This window comes from Xenopus laevis, chromosome 9_10S (genome assembly GCF_017654675.1).
Source record: "Xenopus laevis strain J_2021 chromosome 9_10S, Xenopus_laevis_v10.1, whole genome shotgun sequence".
Classification (NCBI taxonomy): Eukaryota; Metazoa; Chordata; class Amphibia; order Anura; family Pipidae; genus Xenopus; species Xenopus laevis.
Window position 1 is genome coordinate 89,469,718 of NC_054388.1, and position 19,533 is coordinate 89,489,250.

The window sequence follows — 19,533 nt, forward strand, 5'->3', positions numbered from 1 at the left end:
GAAACTGTAAACTGGAGAGCTGCTGAATAAAAAGCTAAATAACTCAAAAAACACAAATAATAAAACATGTAAACCAATTGCAATTTTTCTCAGAATATCACTCCCTACATCATACTAAAAGTCAATTGAAAGCCAAACGACCCCTTTAAAGGAGAACTAAACCCTAAATTTAAAAAAACCCTACCCCCCTACCCTACATAGACCCTCCTCTCACCAGCGAGTGTTACCCCTCTAACGTTTTAATACACCTTTGCTGCAGATTTAGGCATCGGGGTTCACAGGTGCAATTTTCAGCCCCTTCGGTAATCATCGTAATGAGAACGGTGCTTCGGCAATTTTCGTGAGTTTTAGCGCATGCATTGCTCCAACTGCGCATGCACCGACACACTGGTCTCATTCTGAAGAGAAGAAGATGATGCCTGTGAACTCCGATGACTGAATCTGCACCGAGGGGTAAGTTAAATGTTAGGGGCATTTGCCCGGGGTAACACTTAGGCTGGGGGAGGAGGGAGGGGGTCTATGTAGGGTAGGGCGGTAGGGGTTTTTTTTAACTTTAGGGTTGAATTTTCCTTTAAAGTCTATTAAAATGCCATACATATAACACCTTTGCGTTGCAAGCATCTCTTAGTACCATGCTCCAGTATACTAGTTACTCCTGCTTTGGTGCCCTGTGCCTAACACCTGCCTTGACCAAATAGGACACGGATTTTCATTGCAATTCTTTAGTAAACAAGCCCTCTCATGTGCAAAGCATCCATTAGAAATATATATTCTGATATAGTTTTTACATGTTTTACTATACACAGGCAATAATAAATCATTTATGGTGATGTCAGTTATAATTGGCATTTATTGATGTCATTTATGTTGTGATTAAAAAAAAACATCTTTCCTTAAAATATAAAGCTGTCCACACAAGTACCGAAAAAATATCCTAGCCCATGTAAGGTAGTTTTAAGTATACAGTTATGGGACCTATTATCCAGAATGCTCGGGACCTGGGTCTTTTCGGATAATGGATCTTTCCATAATTTGGATCATACCTTAAGTCTACTAGAAAATCATGTAAACATTAAATAATCCAAAAGGCTGGTTTTGCTTACAATAAGGATTAATTATATCTTAGTTTGGATCAAGTACAAGCTACTGTTTTATTATTACACAGAAAAAGGAAATCATTTTAAAAAATTTGATTATAATGGCTGGAGACAGCCTTTCCATAATTCAGGACTTTCTGGATAGCAGGTTTCCGGATAATTGATCCTATACCTGTACTGGAAATCACCTCATTGAATATTTAAAGGAGAACAAAACTATAAAAAGAATATGGCTAGAATGGGATATTTTATATGCTGAATGTACTGCACCACCCGAGTTGTTCAGCATCAGTCTAGCGATAACGATCCCTACAAATTTGTGCACAGAAGTTCGCCATCTTGGATTTTGCTAGAAGTGTCAGTAGCTGCACATGCTCAGTTTGCACTGAGCAGCTGTGAGAAGTTAAACTTAGGGGTCGTTTTGAATCATCAAGCAGTAAATAAAGTTTGCCTGTCATAGAAGCCGATGTTACTGGGCTATATATATATATATATATATATATATATATATATATATATATATATATATATATATATATATATATATATACAGTATATTTTGCATCTGTCCCTAAGCTCAGTCAGTGACAGCAGCACAGAACATGTGCAGTGAATCAGCAGGAAAGAAGATGGGGAGCTACTGGGGCATCTTTTGAGACACAGCTCTTCCCTGCTAAAGGGCTGCGGTTGCCTTGGGCTGAATCCCAAGATATAGGGGGTTATTTACTAAACTCCAAATGCAAAAATCACCAAAAATCTTAGATTTTTTTTAATGGAATTGGACTTTTAAAAAATCACAAATTTTTCGGAATTTATTAAACCCCGAGGATGGAAAAGTCTGAATCTGAAAATCCGGCATTTCAAAGCTGTCAATATGCATGCATATAAGTCAATGGGAGAAGCTCCAATGATTTTTTTGATGTGTGTTGGGATTCATGCAATACCCCTACGTTTTCTGAGTTTTTGGGTGAAAATCCCTGAAAAAATCTTGAAAATCAGATTTTTTCCTGCAAAGCAAATTTTCGGGAAAATGTAATACTAAATTAGCACAGAAAAAACCCGAGCAGATTTGATCGGAGTTTGTAGCAGAAAATATTGAGATAAACTCGGACTTTGATAAATAAACCCTATAATGTACAACATTTCTAGCCTACTCCTTTGTTAACGATTTCTTCTCCTTTAAAACATAGAAGCAGAGTTAACCCATATTATCCATGAATCACGCACTCATAATGAGGAATAGTCCATATAGAGAGCTTAGTGGAGGTTTAATGAGAAGACATTATCTATAAAGATTTAATAATACATGCTGCGTTTTGTACACAAGTTGTTTCTTGTATGACACACATCTTGTCTATTTTAAATGTCAGAGGAAAACAGAATGCAGAGTAACTAGAGTGTGGCGTAATGTAAATGCATCACTTTATCTGACGTTCAATAAATTGAAAGCCGTGATTTTAAACAGAAAAAAGGGACCAATGCAAATAGAAATTAGAAGTAATTTCGCTTTCTCAACGCGCGCAGATAAGTACATATTATTATAATGGTAATTACGAGGCAGCTACTCTAAAATTATCCATTATTGTCTGAAATTCTACTGGAGGCATTAAAAGCAGCTTGATTCATCCTACACTCGTTGCTGGGAATTGTGACTTAGGAGCCCACCTATTCGAAACTAAAATGATATTTGCTTTCGTGCCAATGGCAATTCCACAGCAACAATTATGGTTACTTCATGTTATTTTCTTGTCAGTCAGAGATATTTTTTTTTATTGTTTCTAAATCGGAATGCAGCACTTTTTGTTTTATTTTTCTCTTGCCTGTGTTCAGTGATATTGGCTGTTATGGTGTCTGCTTCCCTTATATTCTATATTCTAAAGGTTTAAATAAAAGAATATTGATTTTAAGTGCCATTTCATTAAAATCATGATTATAGTGGTACATTACAGTGCACAACTGTAGGTAACCACAAGTGAACAAGAATCACTTGTGTTAATTAGGTACAGGTATGGGATCTGTTATCCAGAAAGTTCTGAATTACAGGAAGGTTGTCTCCCATATACTCCATTATAATTAAATAATTTAGATTTTTAAAAACCATTGGCGTTTTCTTTGTAATAATGAAACAGTACCTTGGACTTGATCCAACCATACATATAATTCATCTGTATTGAAGGCAAAACAAGCCTATTGAGTTTAATTGTTGTTTAAATGATTTTCTAGTAGACTTAGGACAGGGGCACACAAAGCTACTGGGCGAGATCTTCGGGCGAATAATCTCCCCAAACTGCCTCCCCGCCGGAATGGCACTCGGAGTGCTTCGTTTTCCAAAGTTTGGACGACTTCGATAAAAACGAATCGATCCGAGTACCATCTAGCCGGCGGGGAGGCAGTTCAGGGAGATTAGAAGCAATTTGTCGCTGGGCGACTAATCTCCCCCAGTAGCTTTGTGTGCCTCTGCCCTTAAGGTATGAAGATCCAAATTAAGGAAAGATACGTTATCCAGTAAGAGTCAGGAGAAGAAGGCAAACCATTTCAAAACTATAAAATACAAATAAGGAAGACCAATTAAAAAGAGAGAGCCATTATCTGGAAAACCCCAGCTCCTGAGCATTCTGGATAACAGGTCCTATACCTGTATATCTTAAAAGTGAAGGGCAGACCCAGCTGGATTTTTCATAAGAAATAGATGCTAAGGAGATACAGGTATGGGACCTGTTATCTAGAATGCTCAGGCCTGGGGTTTTCCGGATAATGGCTCTCTCTTTTCAATTGGTCTTCATTATTTGTATTTTATAGTTTTGAAATGGTTTGCCTTCTTCTCCTGACTCTTACCAGCTTTCAAATGGGGGTCACTGACCCCAGCTACAGACAAATGCTCCATAAGGCTACCAATGTATAGTTATTGCTACTTTTTATTGTTCATCTTTCTATTCAGGCCCTCTCCTACTCATATTCCAATCTCTTATTCAAATCCATGAGTGGTTGCTAGGTTAATTTGGACCCTAGAAACCAAATTGATCATCCTGCAAAATAGAGAGCCGCGGAATAAAAAGCTAGATAACTCAAAAACTACAAATAATGAAAACCAATTACAAATTGTCTCAGAATATCACTCTCTATATCATACTAAAAGTTCACTCAAAGGTGAACAACCACTAAAAAAATCATTTAAACGTTAAATATACACAATAGACTTGTTTTACCTCCAATAAGGATTAGTTAGATCTTACTTTGAATCCAGTGCAAGGTAGTGTTTTATTAGTACAGGCATGGGATCTGTTTTCCAGAATGCTCGCGACATGGGGTTTTACGGATAACAGTTCTTTCTGTAATTTGGATCTTCATACCTTAAGTCTACTAGAAAATCATTTGCACAGATATCGAAAGAAGAGCTCCGGCACTATTACTGGCTTAAACCTCTTTCACACAGGAAATGTTTTGCGGGTTCTGATACCAGCCATAAATTGTTATTACGAGCCGTGTCTTGCTCACTGAGGTCTCAGACGCTATGTATGATTAGTACGATGTTTAAATAAAGTGTATGATTTTACCTTGATCTGGAGATAAGTGATTTTTTGGAAACCCAGGAGTGCGCTGCCTCTATCCAACAGATTAGAAAATCATTTGAACATTAAATAAATCCAATAGGCTGGGTTTGCCTCCAATGAGGATTAATTATATGTTAATTTGAATCCAGTACAAGGTACTGATTAATTACTTGATTTACTTTATTATTTTATTTACAGAGAAAAAGGAAATCATTTAAAAAAATAGATTTTTTTGGATGGGAGACAGCCATTCCATAAGTCAGAGCTTTCTGGATAACGGGTTTCCACATAACAAATCTCATACCTGTATAGAGAAAAAAGAAATATTATTTTAAAAAAATTTAATTATTTGGATAAAATATAGTCTATTATTTGGATATAATATAATCTATGTGAGATGGCCTACCTGTAATTTAGAGCTTTCTGGATGAGAGGTTTACGGATATTATTTTCCCTACATCTGGATAGTGCATATGCTAGTACAGTAGAACCCCCATTTTACATTTTTCAAGGGAAATCCGAAAATGGTGTAAAATTTAGGAAAATGTAAAATCAGAGAAATGTATTGGGCATAATATATAGGTGGGACCACAAAAAACATTGTAAAAGGAGGGAAACTTAAAATCAGGTGATGTAAAATTGAGGGCAAGGCCAGACATGGCGTTTTTGCGGCGTTTTCTTTTAAAAAAGAACACCCAGGCGTAAATACGCTACTGAAACCACATGCGACCGTTTTTCATGTGTTTTTCAACACGTACGATTCTTTTCCCTACATGCACTTCTCATTGTTCTCATTGAATTTGGACGCCATATACGCTGCGTATTTACGTAAAGTGTGGTTTCAAATGTGCAGATCCCATAGTGTCTATCGATTTTGTAGTTTGTTGACGTATTAGCGTTTCTGCTAAAGAAACGCCAATACTGGCGTCCTGTGGCAGATTTCAGCTTGCGTGAATTGCCATAGTGCCTTTTCCATTAGTTCCAGTGGTAGTGCAGTTTATGCGTTTTTACGCCTGGCTGTTCTTTTTTTATAAACGCACCGCAAAAACGCCACGTCTGGGCTTGCCCTCACTGTATTCATCAGTATTTTGTTTTCTGACTCTTTCAAATGCTACATTTATACTGTAAATATATGCAGAGTATGCATCTGATACATTGATATGATTATCATTAATTATATCCAAGTATTGTGTTGGCAAAATAACACTGTACGTTTTTTCCCCATTAGATTTATACGAAAACAAGGTTTGGATCGACTGTTTCTTGAATGCGACGCACATATGTGGCGACTTGGGGATAGAAAGATCCCAGAAGGCATTAATGTCGATGGTGGCTCTGATTGGTTCCTGCTAAATAGGAAGTTTGTGGAGTATGTGACCTTCTCCAATGATGATCTGGTTACGAAGATGAAGCAGTTTTATTCCTACACCCTTCTTCCAGCTGAGGTATGAAGGCTAAATAACATACGAATATTTACTTCTTGTGAGCATCTAGGTAATGTGGGAGTTATATAATTTATTTTACATATACACACAAACTTTTACTCTGTATGATCCCCTTGCTTTGGCTACTACTGTGCTGGGCCAAATCTGGATCATCTGATCGTTTGGTGCTTGAGATGACAATTTGGCACAAAGCAACTATGTGGGAGGGACCCTTGCCTTTAGGTTTTTTTAAAATATTTTCCTGAAAAAGTTACATGTACCATAAATCAAAGACTCCCGTTGTAATGCTACAGTAAAAGGTGATGGAATTTTAAGGAGCATGGTGGGATAGCCCTGCAGCTAAGGACAAGCAACTATGAGATGCAAAAGCATTAAAGGAGAGCTAAAGAATAAACAAAAAGTAGGTTACAAATGCTGAGCATTATGTTTTGGGGGTATTGTACCAGCCCAAGGCAACCATTGCCCTTTAGCAGTGAAAATCTGTGCCTCTAAAATGTCCATCACAATATACTTTAATGATTCAAGGCTGATTAGCAATTCATTCAGAGGCACATTACATGGTAGCTCAGACAATTAGCATCAGAATTTAATAATCAGCCCTGTAGCTTCAGCTTCTATGACAGACGAACCTCATTTTCTGCTTGATATTTTGCAACACCCCCTAAACTAAACTTCTTAAGCTGCTCACGTTACAAGATGGTGAGCTCCTGTGCACAACTCTGAAAGCCTGAGTCACTACTATTAGATAAATACTGAACCCGTAGGCTAGGGTAGGAAGTTCATAATAAACAATTGCATTTTACATATATTTTTAGGGTTTATTTTCCTTTGATGATTTGTTTTCCAAGAGGATTGGTTTAAGCTTAGACAATACTACAACTCCCAAGCCATAGCTAAGTTGCGCTGTGACAGCAGCTGTAGTTCCATAAATTAAAAAGTAACAAAATGTGCCTATAGAACATGTTTAGGCATTGTTGCCCGGATAGTCAGATATTATAGATACAAGAAGAATTCTAATGTATGGAAACTTGATTAATTTATAGTCTTTTCTGACATATTTTCCATTTGAAAACCACAGAAAAAAAACTACAAGCCATTTTTTTTAAAGTAAATTAAATGTACAATTTAAATGTCAGTGAATCAAGTCCAGTGCATCAGCAAACCTATAATTATTTCCATTCTTTCAGTAAAAGAGTTGAAATGGCATAGTTCGAAAATGTTTAATTTTCTCTTTTTCTCCTTTCTTTATATTTTGAAATTGAACACATTTCTGGAACAAAAATATCCGCACTGATATAATTGTATAATTTCCTAAGCAGCAGTTGCAGTGTGTGAGTTATTCAGTTTATCAGACGTGCTAATAGTAAATGAGGCATACTGGACTCAAGTGCATTGAGACTGCTGGGGATCCTGGGCAGTGTTGTATACATGTTACTGGTGGCCCTCCAGTCCTCTTATTTTATGGAAGGGATCATGGTATTCCATGAGATGGTTCACTTTAAATGCACTTCTATGAAACTTGAGTACATGTGTACGAGGAAAGCTAAATGACCAGACTGCAGTGGGCTGATGTGAGCTGCTTTATTCCTCTAAAAATGCTCATATAAGGAAACTAGTCATTATTGTGTCACTGTAAATGGCTAAGACCAGTAGCGAATGTACTTATTTTCATCCAAATTCCAATTCTGGTGAATAGAAAAATGGTTGCCCTTTGGCACACTTCATTCCATTAGGCATGCATCGCTTCAGAACAGTCAACAGCCAAAGGGCAGCCATTTCCTTTAACCAAAATGATAATTGGCTGCCTTAAAGGGAATATAAAGGCAGAAAAGTAAAATCCCATTTTTACTTTCTTTAATAAAAAAGAAATATATCTCCAATTTTCTTTAAAGGAGACATATAGCATAAATGAAAAAAAACCTAGTTATGTTGACTATTATAAGTAATATATGTGTTGCTTTTACATGGGTCTAAAAATTAATATTATCTTTAAAAATAGCCCCTTTATAAGAGCTCCCTATAGATGTTCTCTGGTGCCTGTCTGTGGTTCAAATGAGGGGTGGGCGTGTCCTAACGTTCCCTGCCAGAAGCACAGTAGGAGGGGACAGCCAATCACAGCCCTACAGTCAGTCACACAAGTACAGACAGGCTTCAGTTCCCTATCAGGTCCTGCTAACTGCTGATTGGTTCCTGTCCTACAGTGCAGTGAGCTTAAAACCGCCGGCTCCCCTGCACAGCCTGGGAATTCAGGGAGCAGGAAGTGGAAGAGAAGGGAGGGATTAGTAGGGTTTTTGCAGAAATATTCAATAAATCAGCTTGAAACACTACTTTTTTAAGCACAATTCTTCTATATCTAAATGAGTGTAACACGCTGGTACATTCTTATTTTTTACACAATATGTCTTCTTTAATTAAAAAATGTGTACAGTTTATAAGAAACCTGATTGTATGCAGTGAAATCCCCTCTTCATTTTACTTGCTCTGGCAGATAGGAAACCTCAGACGTCCCTAACTGCTCTGCAGGGAAACTGATCATAATTTCAAACGGCAGGGGGAAGCCCTCCACCTTACTTCCCTGACCTCAAGCAGCTTTGTTTGTTTCCCTGTAGAGCAGCAGGCGACTGTGTAGAGATTTGTATCCGCAGTCTTGCTGTATCGGCTTCTGGCAGATATTATTTGAGTTGTGCTGTTTTGATAATTTATGACGATCCCTAAGCTTAACCTCCCAACTGAAGCCCAGACCACACTGAGCATGTGCGTAGTCTTGGTCTTGCAAATATGTTTAATATAGTTACAAGATGACAGCCCCCTGCAGCCAACTGAAAGCATAAATCATTTGTTTTATTAGGCTTCTGGTGCAGTAACATGTTTATGTTTAGTATACAAAATACAGCATTTCTAGCATTATTCTATTTTAGACTTTAGTTCCCCATTAAAGGAAGACGCTCTTGGCCAATGTCCCTCAAAAGACTGTGATAATTAAAAGAACCAATGGGCAACTCTGGTTGTAACCTCACTATCTTAATAACCTCTTATTTTGCATAAAACCAAATCTTTGGATCTCTGTGTTAGATACTTTTGTATCTCAGTTACTCTTTATGCTTTCCTGAATGTTCTATATGGGGCAAAGTACATAGAGACATAAGATAAAATATAGACATGGGAACCTAGCTGTGGCTTATGAAGGGGAACTTAGACGAAGTTGTCTGTTTGAATTGTAAACTACTGTAAGTGGAACTTGCAGTTCGATGAAACCAATCATAAGACTGATTTTTGTCTGAATCCCCCTCTTAAATTCACTCGCCTCTATAATAGATAAGTGTCTCACAGTTAAGAGGATGAAATTAGAACTAAGCCAACCACAGTTGATACAATTGAGGCAAGGATATTTAAATATCTTGTAGTGGTATCATAATGGCCTCCTTTCAATTGTCAGATAAATCAGCCTTGTAAAATCCCACTATACGTAGAAGCGTTTCCCCATAGAGATTTGCCGTCATCGACTAGTTGCGTTCAGCGCACATGTTAAATGATCCCTTTTAATTCCATCCCAGTTACTATTACCTCTTCCTCTCAACTCTGATAACCTTTTGGTCCATTATCTCTAAGAGAATTTCTGTATCATTATGAAAGGACACAGGGCAATTGGGAAGTTTTGCATCGCTTCAGTGGAAACGGATGCCTTTACAGATTTAACTAATCAATTCAAGCATTAAATCCATATTCACATAATATCACAAAGTTATTGAGAAGAATCTACTCATTAGAATTCTATGCCGTTTATGTTTAGACCATGGTGTTTTTACATCATTATGTTTTGCTTGTAGTGTTATTTATGCTCATTACATATTCAGATTTTTGCTTCATGGCATTGTCAACCAGAGGGGACTTGCTATTATCTCTCTCATTAACAAAATTAATATGTTCTGCCCTAAAAACCTAGATTGAGCTGTAGAAGTGAGTTCTGATGACTGTAAGAAATGTGAGCGCTGTGGGGCAGAAGGAATTGTTTTCATTAAATTTATTATAACCCAAATTTTTATGCTGTGTCCTTAAAATCTACATTACACTCTGGACCAATGGTCTGAAGTCATTGGGAAGCATGCCACGCATTTAATGTCTTGAAGATTTTCAAATGGCGACCTAGAGGTAAAAAGCACTCAAGGCACTGTAAGGCAGTAGATTCTAGCAAACTTCTTCTACGTGTAGCATAGCAACCTTATATCATAGTCCCGTGCATCTCCAATTAACTTAAGCCTTTTTATCTTTTTTATCCTTTTTTTCCAGTAGACAGCATGAATCATTTACTAAATAATTTCCTGTTCTGCATGATTCTTTGGAGCAAAGGTTACTTGACTAGCTACAAGTGGATATGGGGATATTTTGGAAACAGTTGTACAGATAAAATGTATCTCACTAAGGAGATTAAAATGGTCTTCTATGCTGTGACTTACTGTATTTTTTTAAACCGATTCTTTTCTATAAGTGCAGAATAAGTGCTAGAAGAATGCATTTTTGATCGTTTTTATAAAAAGTCTGCTTTAAAATAGGTCTGTAATTTCCAGCCGTGTAAGGAGTAGTTCTAATTCCCCAAAGAAATCAGAGTAGAAAGACTATACACCTTCATAAATAACCATTGTTATACATGCCAAACTCAACGGTGAGTTTTGACACAAATTACACGGCTTTTCTATGTACAATACAATGACACATGCTTTCCTTGAAGCGAGAACCAACAAATAGAAGTATGTCCCCTGAAGTCAGCACACAACAGATGCAGGGTAATTTGAATAGAGTTACAACAGGCTGAATTTCCTTCTGGCATATGAGAAGTGTGGTACACACATGTATTGTCATCCGAATTTAAACAAATTACAGGAATTATTTCTGTTACAGTATTCAAGACATATACAGAACAATATAGAAACGAGAGGTATTTTTCTGTGTAACTGTATAGTGTGTCCTATAACCATCAGGCTATATATATATATATATATATATATATATATATATATATATATATATATATATATATATTATATAGTATGAAAGGAAAAGTAACATTTTAGAATGGTCACTGTTTGTAATTGTCATGCAGTTGGCCTTTCCATAATTGTGTCGCTGCTTTAAGCTTGGACCTTAGGAGCATACTACAACTAGCATGAGATTGTGAGCAGGTAAATCCTTCTGCACGGCCGAACCGAATCCTAATTTGCATATGCAAATTAGGGGCAGGGAGGGAAATTGCGTGACTTTTTGTCACAAAACAAGTAAGTAAAAAATGTTTTCCCCTTCCCACTCCTAATTTGCATATGCAAATTAGGGTTCGGATTCGGTTTGGTATTCGGCCGAATCTTTCACGAAGGATCCGGGGGTTCGGCCAAATCCAAAATAGGGGATTCGGTGCATCCCTACCTTCAACCCTTTCCTACAGCATGATAAATGGGGAATATATAGAGCTACTTGGAATTTGAGATTTCATAAATCAGAAGTGCTGCCATTAAATGCACTTTTCTCTATATTACGTCAGATAATACAGTGATAGTGCAATCAAGCAAGAAAGTTTCTTTTATGGTACCCCTAACAAATGTTCTACTGGAGCTTTTTGTAGTCCACCTTTACAAAACAAACTTCTAGAAGTATAAAAGGCAGTGACTGCTTCACTTTTAGTGTGTCCAGAATACTTTTATCATTATAAATGCAGTGTCACCCGGCATATCTTAAACTAGCGACATCAACATTTTGTTGCTTATCCACTTTAGCTTAAATTCAAAAGTTCAGTTTGTCCCTAAAGGCTATTATATTTAGTAGTATATTTAAAGGGGATATAAACTAGGAATGCACCGGATCCACTATTTTGGATTCGGCCGAACCCCCGAATCCTTCATGAAAGATTCGCCAAATACCGAACCGAATCCTAATTTGCATTTGCAAATTAGGGGAAGGGAAACATGTTACTTCCTTGTTTTGTGACAAAAAGTCACATAATTTCCCTCCCACCCCTAATTTGCATATGCAAATTAGGATTCAGATTTGGTTAGGCTGAATCCTGACCAAATCCCGAACTGAATCCTGGATTCGGTGCATCCCTAATATAAACACTGCTGCATTGCACTACTCAACCCCACTTTCCTCAGTTGTTGATGGACTACAAATATCAGAATAATGTTATTAGTTATAGAGGTTAAGGCATGCTGGGTGCTGTGGCTAACATTACGGTTGCTTAAAGCAATAGTGGAAACTAAAATTTTCCTCCAAATCTCCACTCCCATAAAATGCAATAAAGAATGCTCCAACGAGAATCCAACAAGCTTTGAGTTTTGTTCTTGCGATTGAAGTTGAACTAATATATAGTTTAAATAATATATTGCGATTGAAGTTGAACTAAATATCCCCATCACTGAACAAGTATGTCCTTTTTTTTTTTGTGTTTGATTACAGTTTACTATAATGAAACAAAAATGACATAATATCTATACAGGTATGGGATCCGTTATCCAGAAACCTATCATCAAGAAAGATCTGAATTACGGAAAGGCTGTCTCCCATAGACTACATATTATCCAAATAATCCAAATTTGTAAACATTATTTCCTTTTTCTCTGTAATAATAAACTAAATCCAAATAAACTTGATCCAAACGAAGATATAATTCATCTTTATTGGAAGCAAAAGCAGCCTATTGGGTTTATTTAATGTTTATATGATCTTCTTGTAGACTTAAGGTATGAAGATCTGAATTATGGAAAGATCTGTTATGCAGGAAAACCCCAGGTCCTGAGGATTCTTGATAACAGGTCCCAGTATACCTGTATATAATATATTACTTCTATTTAAAACTTATTGCAATGAGATAGCAATATGGTTGTGTTTAGAACACCTTTAATGGGTCTATCGCTATTATTGCTTTGTACTAAGTCACTTGGTAAGTTTTTTTTCTCCTTTGTTGGTTTGAACCTAAAAAGGGCTTCCCCCAGCACCATTTCAAAATGTGTTGTCTGTATACTTCAACTGATCACAGAAACAATATATAATATAATACAACAGACTCTTTATTAATTTGTTTACATATATATATTTGTATATTTTTATTTATGTAGCGCTACTTGTTTATGCAGCGATTTACATTTACATATATTTTTGCCATTTGGTTTCAGTCCTTCTTTCATACAGTCCTGGAAAACAGTCCATATTGTGACACCATGGTTGACAATAATCTCCGGATCACAAACTGGAACCGTAAATTAGGCTGCAAATGCCAGTATAAACACATAGTCGACTGGTGTGGATGCTCTCCCAATGACTTCAAGCCATCGGATTTCCATAGATTTCAGGTACGTGATCACTAAGCATGTTTACAAATCTGAGCCATTGTTTAATAATGGGAAATAGTGTTTGGGGTTGGTTCTTTTCTACCTTTTTTCATTGGTTAGTGGGTAATGCAATTTAATGTCATAGTTTCCTTGATGGTGACCAGTAGAATTAAGTAGAATATTTAGTATGGATCTGCAGGTATTTCGGGCTGCAAGTGTAATGAATCACAGGTCTCAAAAGGGACCTGCCTTACTAGACAGTGAATAGGGTCTCAAGTGCATTGGGGGCATCTTTGTATATAAATGGGTGTGGATCAGTGCCATGGTCTAAATTTTTTTTTTATGATTTCCATATTGGTAGATATGCAGGAAGGAGTGATTGATTTGTCTGTTGAGTTGCTCTTTCCTTAGCTAGATATAGGATAATGTAATAAAAGTCACAAAATGAACACATAGGGGGTTATTTATCAAAGTCACTATTTTTTCAAAACCACTGCAACCAAACTGCCATGCATTTTTTTACCATATTTATCAATAAATGTTCCTGAAAAAAATCTGGCAGGGAAAAGACTCAATAAAAAACGTGAAAAAATCCCGATCAAACTATTTTTTTGGATTTGTCGCCGAAAACTGTGACTTGTTCGCAAAATCTTCTGATTATTGAATGAAACCTAGTGCAGATCATGATATCTTCCAATTTTAAACGGGACATCTGCCATTGACTTCTGCATGAACTGCGCAGGTTTGAGATGGAGCACTTTTGGTTTCATAAATCACGGAAAATGTTAGTATTTTTTCCCTATGAAAGTCCGGCTAAAAATCAGACTTTAAAAAAATAACCCCCTAAGTCTTGTAACCCATAGCAACCAATTGCTTTCAAACAGTTGGCTAGTAAATACCACACTCAATTGTTGCTGTTGATCACTAGAACTAAGGCAAACCACTGCTTTTTGTTGTGTGAAGTTCCTGATGAGAAATAAAAGATCACATATACATCATATGTACATTCTCATATATGCAAAACTCATTTCTTTATAAATTGTATTACTCTATATATTGTAGAATAACTGTATTATGATTTGATATAAGATGTGAATCTGCTCCAACATGAGCTGTGTTTAGAATTAATAGGGCCCGTTAATCATTGTTCTGCCGTTGAGGTGCCTTTCTCTATGTTTTGGTTTCCTAAAATTGCGCAGGCTTGAGCTGGAACATTGATGTATGCAAATAAATATCATTTATATTCAGAGAAGCTTAGTAAGGGAATGAATTAATGGAGCTGCTTAATGGATGTTGTGACAACTACAGACTGAAGTAGGACGAGTCCAGTCTACAGCATTTATCTTTTCACTAAGATGATTCAACGGAGAAGCTGTTTGGGCTGTGACTTTGATTTGCTCTTTACCTGCAATGCATTTTGCTCTAACTCACTTAGAAAATGTTTAAGGGTTAATAGATTAAATGTCAAAGCTTTTGCACCAGCAACACATAGCAACAATGCATTATTTGTTTTTTACCATCTAACCAACAAATACTGCAAGCTGATTGGTTGCTAGATTAATTATTAATAATAATTAATAATTATAATTAATAATAATATTAGCTCTTGCATTCATAACAGATTGGCACTGGGTACATTTGCACTTGGGTAGCTACCCATCACATTTACATTTTTATTTTTCCATATTTTACCAGCAATTGGCTTAGAAACAAACTTATTACTGATTGGTTGCTGTGGGTTATTGCCTGGGTACAAAACAACCCAGTGTTGATATATGAGCCTCTGTGGTGGGTGTGTATACTCTTAAAGGAGAAGAAAAGTCATCTTGCACTTGGGGTGCCAAATGTTAGGCACCCCCAAGTGCAAGATGACTTTTCTTCTCCTTTAAGATATATGTAATAGCAGGTACAAATAGCATCAGCAACCAGTCAGCAGTTGGCCTGTTGCTTAGAATCAAACCTCTAAATGGTTACTATAAGTGAATGAACTAATACAATTTTTGTTTCTTTTGCCCTTTAAAATGCTGGATGCTTTTCCCCCTTGCAAATGCCCTGCTTCTTTCTCTGTAACCGTTAAGCTCTAAACAAGGAATGTTTTACTCTGCGTTTTGTATTCATCCACTGCGATGTTCACATGGGAAAAGACGTTGATTTTGGCCAACGTATAATTGCTGTAAACAGTATCCACTTCTCTGAAAGGCCAATGGATTCAACAGAAATCAATGCTTCTCTCAGTGCAGTATTTGCCTTCGTCTAGACATAATTAACAGCTATATGTTGAGCAATGCATTTCGTACTCTCATTACACTGGAAAAGAGGGTCACATTTACTTGCTGCTGCAGCATACAGAAGAAGGGCATAATGGTCCAATGTGCACTTACTTGGGTGACATTTCTAAAGGTCTGGGGTAAAAGGCTCTGTACATTCTACACAGATAGATAGATAGATAGATAGATAGATAGATAGATAGATAGATAGATAATAGATAGATAGATAGATAATAGATAGATAGATAGATAGATAGATAGATAGATAGATAGATAGATAGATAGATAGATAGAGAGATAGATAGATAGATCCAGTAACTGGAAGGCTGTTATTCAGAACCTATTGGGTTTGTTTAGTGTTTCGATGATTTTTAGCAGGAATAGTGACCTAAATTATGGAAAGAGCCCTTATCTGGAAAAACCCCAGATCCCGAGCATTCTGAATAACAGGTCCCATGCCTCTAATACCATAACACTGGGGTATGTAGTTTTGTAGTGATTTCAGATGGATTAAGGCTGTTGGCATTTGGATGTACAGTCTATCCCCCATCAATAATTAAAGGCTTTACAGTTGCCCAGGCACAATATTACAATTACACAAGCAGGACATGCTACTTCTGATTGATCCTGGGAGTATAATAATTTCAGGCCTAATTTAGGTTGATTTACTTTGTAGATTGTTTTGGCATTTAAGATCAAATCATCCCATCGACCCTTCTCAAGAGGTGTTTTTACTCCAGTGTTGTACTGGGCTGGCGGGACACCGGGAAAAGAACCCGGTGGGCCCCAGGCTCTTGTGGGCCCCGCTGGCCCAGATCCGCTTCCCAGTGGCGCGCGACTCCTCTTTGTCAAATCAAAAATCTAAATTTCACTCGTGCGCACTGACGCGCATACACATACCCGGCACCGGAGTTCTGGAGCGGCAGGGAGTGCTGGAGGGGGGGCTTGGGGCCAGTAGCCCCGGTGAACCCCAAGCCCCCAGTCCGACCCTGTTTTACTCTTCATATCTAAGTAACTTACTCTTTTAAAAAAACATGGCAGCAATAATGACTTTATGCAAATTGTTAAGAACAGAAACTGCATAGGATGAGGATAAAAATCTGATAGCAAAGTAATTGCCTTTATAGGTTATCTTCCAGCAGGCCCTACACGATGCAGTACAAGTGGCCTTTGATATAATTGCTTGGTGTAGGCATCTGGTATGTAACAGTGCTGTGCTAGACATAATACCTACATGTGGTTTCACACAGTAACACATAAATAACATGGCCCGTGCACAATCCATCTCCTAAGAGGAATCTGAGATTAAACCTTTATGGGTTTTAGAAGGAAAATTGTTTGATACTTACTGTAAATGGTCTGTTGGTTTTCAGCTTTAGTCATCAGTAAGTAATGAGGTTTTATCATGGAAACCCGCTGTCTGAGCCGTGTCATGTCTTGTGTAGTTGGAAAAAACAAGACATTCTTACATAGTAAAGTAGTAACTACAAAAAGAAAACATAATATGGATCAGCTGCGCAAACGTTAATGTGTGTAAATAGCAGTAACTTAATGTTTTGCCTTCTTTAGAACTTCATGGCGTCAGTATAAATATCAAAACTGTCACTTGCAAAAATGATACAATCCAGAGATCGCTGTAATAGAGCCCAGTAGTTGCAGTATATTGGAGGAATGAACACAGCTATCCACATATCAGACTTTCTATCAGCACTGTACTGCAGCTGGTTCAGTATTAAAAGGGAAATTATACATATATTATACATATCTTATACATACATATTGTGTATTAAACAAAAACCTGCCAATGCATTATACTCCTCTAACTATAGAAGGAATGTGCTTAAAAAATGTGTGTTTGGGTCTGATTTATTAAAAAATTCTCCCAAAACCAAGATAGCCCTGCTAATCTAGTCCAATTTCTACCCACTGAATTCTCTGCCTGTGCGGGGGAGTCGGCGGCTCTCAGCTCACTGCACTGTAGAGAAGGAACTAATCATCAACTAGGCTGACCTGATAGGGAACTGAAGCCCGTCTTTGCTTGTGTGACTGCCGAGCTGTGATTGGCTGTCCCCCTGCTACTGTGCTTCTGGCAGGGACTGTTAGGACACGGCATATCCAATATGTCTCCATTAATGGTTATACAAGTATGGGATCAGTTTATGTTATCCAGAAACCCATTATCCAGGCTCCAAATTATGGGAAGCTGATCTCCCAAGCTATTATAGGTATGGGATCCGTTATCCGGAAACCCATTATCCAGAAAGCTCTGAATTATGGGATGACCAACTCCCATAAACTCAATTTTATCCAAATAATCATTTTTCTTTTTCTCTGTAATAATAAAAAATACCTTGTAATTGATCCAAACAGAGATATAATTAATCATTATTGGAAGCAAAACCAGCCAGTTGGATTTATTTCATGTTTAAATGATTTTCTAGTGGACTTTAGGTATGAAGATCCAAATTATGGAAAGATCTGTTATCCGAAAACTCCAGGGCCCAACCTTTCTGGATAACATGTCCCATACCTGTAAATTTCCTTTTTCTCTGTAATAATGAAACAGTACCTTGTACTTGATCCTAAGATTAATTTATCTATATTAATATTTATCTATATGTTTTCAAAACAATCCTTTTGGTTTTATATAATATTTAAAAGATTTTTAGTAGACTTAAAGGGGTGGTTCACCTTTAAGTTAACTTTTAGTATGTTATAGAATGACCAATTCTAAACAACTTTTCAATTGGTTGTCACTAATTATTTCTTATAGTTTTTTAATTATTTGCGGCCTTCTTCTCACTTTTTTCAGCTTTCAAATGGGCGTCGCTGACCCCTTCTACAAAGCAAATGCTCTGTAAGGCTAAAAATTTATTGTTATTGCTACTTTATTATTACTCATCTTTATATTCAGGCCTCTTTTATTCATATTCCAGTCTCTAATTCAAATCAGGGTATGGTTGCTAGGGGAATTCGGACCCTAGCTACCAGATTTCTTAAAATGCAAACTGGAGAAACCTTAAATAATATAAAATGACACCCTATTGCAAATTGTCTCAGAATATCACAACATATTAAAAGTTACCTCAAAGGTGAACAACCTCTTTCAGGTATGGGGATCCAAATTACGGATGCCTTATCCAGAAAACCCCAGGTCTGGAGCATTGATATTTAATTCCCTGAAATGAGAATAAAAACCTACATGTATGGTGCTGAATAACCTGCTTTTCTCTGAGTGGTTACTGAATTAGATATCTTCTTTTTTATTTAGCAGACATCAAGGCCGACCTTTTTTGGTCGAAAATTCGAAGCCGTGGTTAACCAAGAAATCATTGGCCAGCTGGATTATTATTTGTATGGTAACTACCCTTCAGGCACACCAGGACTTCGGTCGTACTGGGAGAATCTGTATGATGAGGCCGATGGCATTCACAGTATCTCTGATGTCATGCTGACCATGTTCCATGCATTTTCCCGCTTGGGTCTGAAAAGAGCAGAGTCTTCACTCCACACTGATGGGGAAAACACCTGCCGGTAAGTTGAATTTGTTTTCCAAGTTTATGTATAATGCATTTATATGTGGCACATTTCTACTGCTCACTGTGCTGCCCAACCAGAGTAGAAGCGAGAAGGGGAAATTAATAATATAATTGTAATGTAAAGTAGTCAGTAGTAGGTGGGATACAGGCACTCCCTATCCAGACCCCTAACTTGAGTGTAATTCACACATGCCTGTTAAGGTGGCCATAGATGCACAGATAATATTGAACAAAACTAATTATCATACGATATTCAGTGCGTGTATGGTGGGAAAAGAGCTGACTGACATCGGCAGAAGATTTGGATATGGGTCGGCTTGT

At 37.1% G+C, this 19,533-nt stretch overlaps 1 protein-coding gene across 2 annotated transcripts in view; it reads left to right on the top strand.

The window, feature by feature from the left end:
• xylt1.S (xylosyltransferase I S homeolog) overlaps positions 1 to 19,533 on the top strand; it is a 196,852-nt gene that overhangs the window by 155,424 nt on the left and 21,895 nt on the right. Inside the window, exons 6-8 of one of the 2 annotated variants that reach the window (XM_018239112.2) lie at positions 5,877 to 6,093; positions 13,251 to 13,427; positions 18,948 to 19,207. In XM_018239112.2, coding sequence (XP_018094601.1) covers positions 5,877 to 6,093; positions 13,251 to 13,427; positions 18,948 to 19,207 — 654 coding nt within the window. Of the gene's footprint in view, positions 1 to 5,876; positions 6,094 to 13,250; positions 13,428 to 18,944; positions 19,208 to 19,533 lie in introns of both variants that reach the window. The other variant, XM_018239111.2, reaches the window with a different exon arrangement.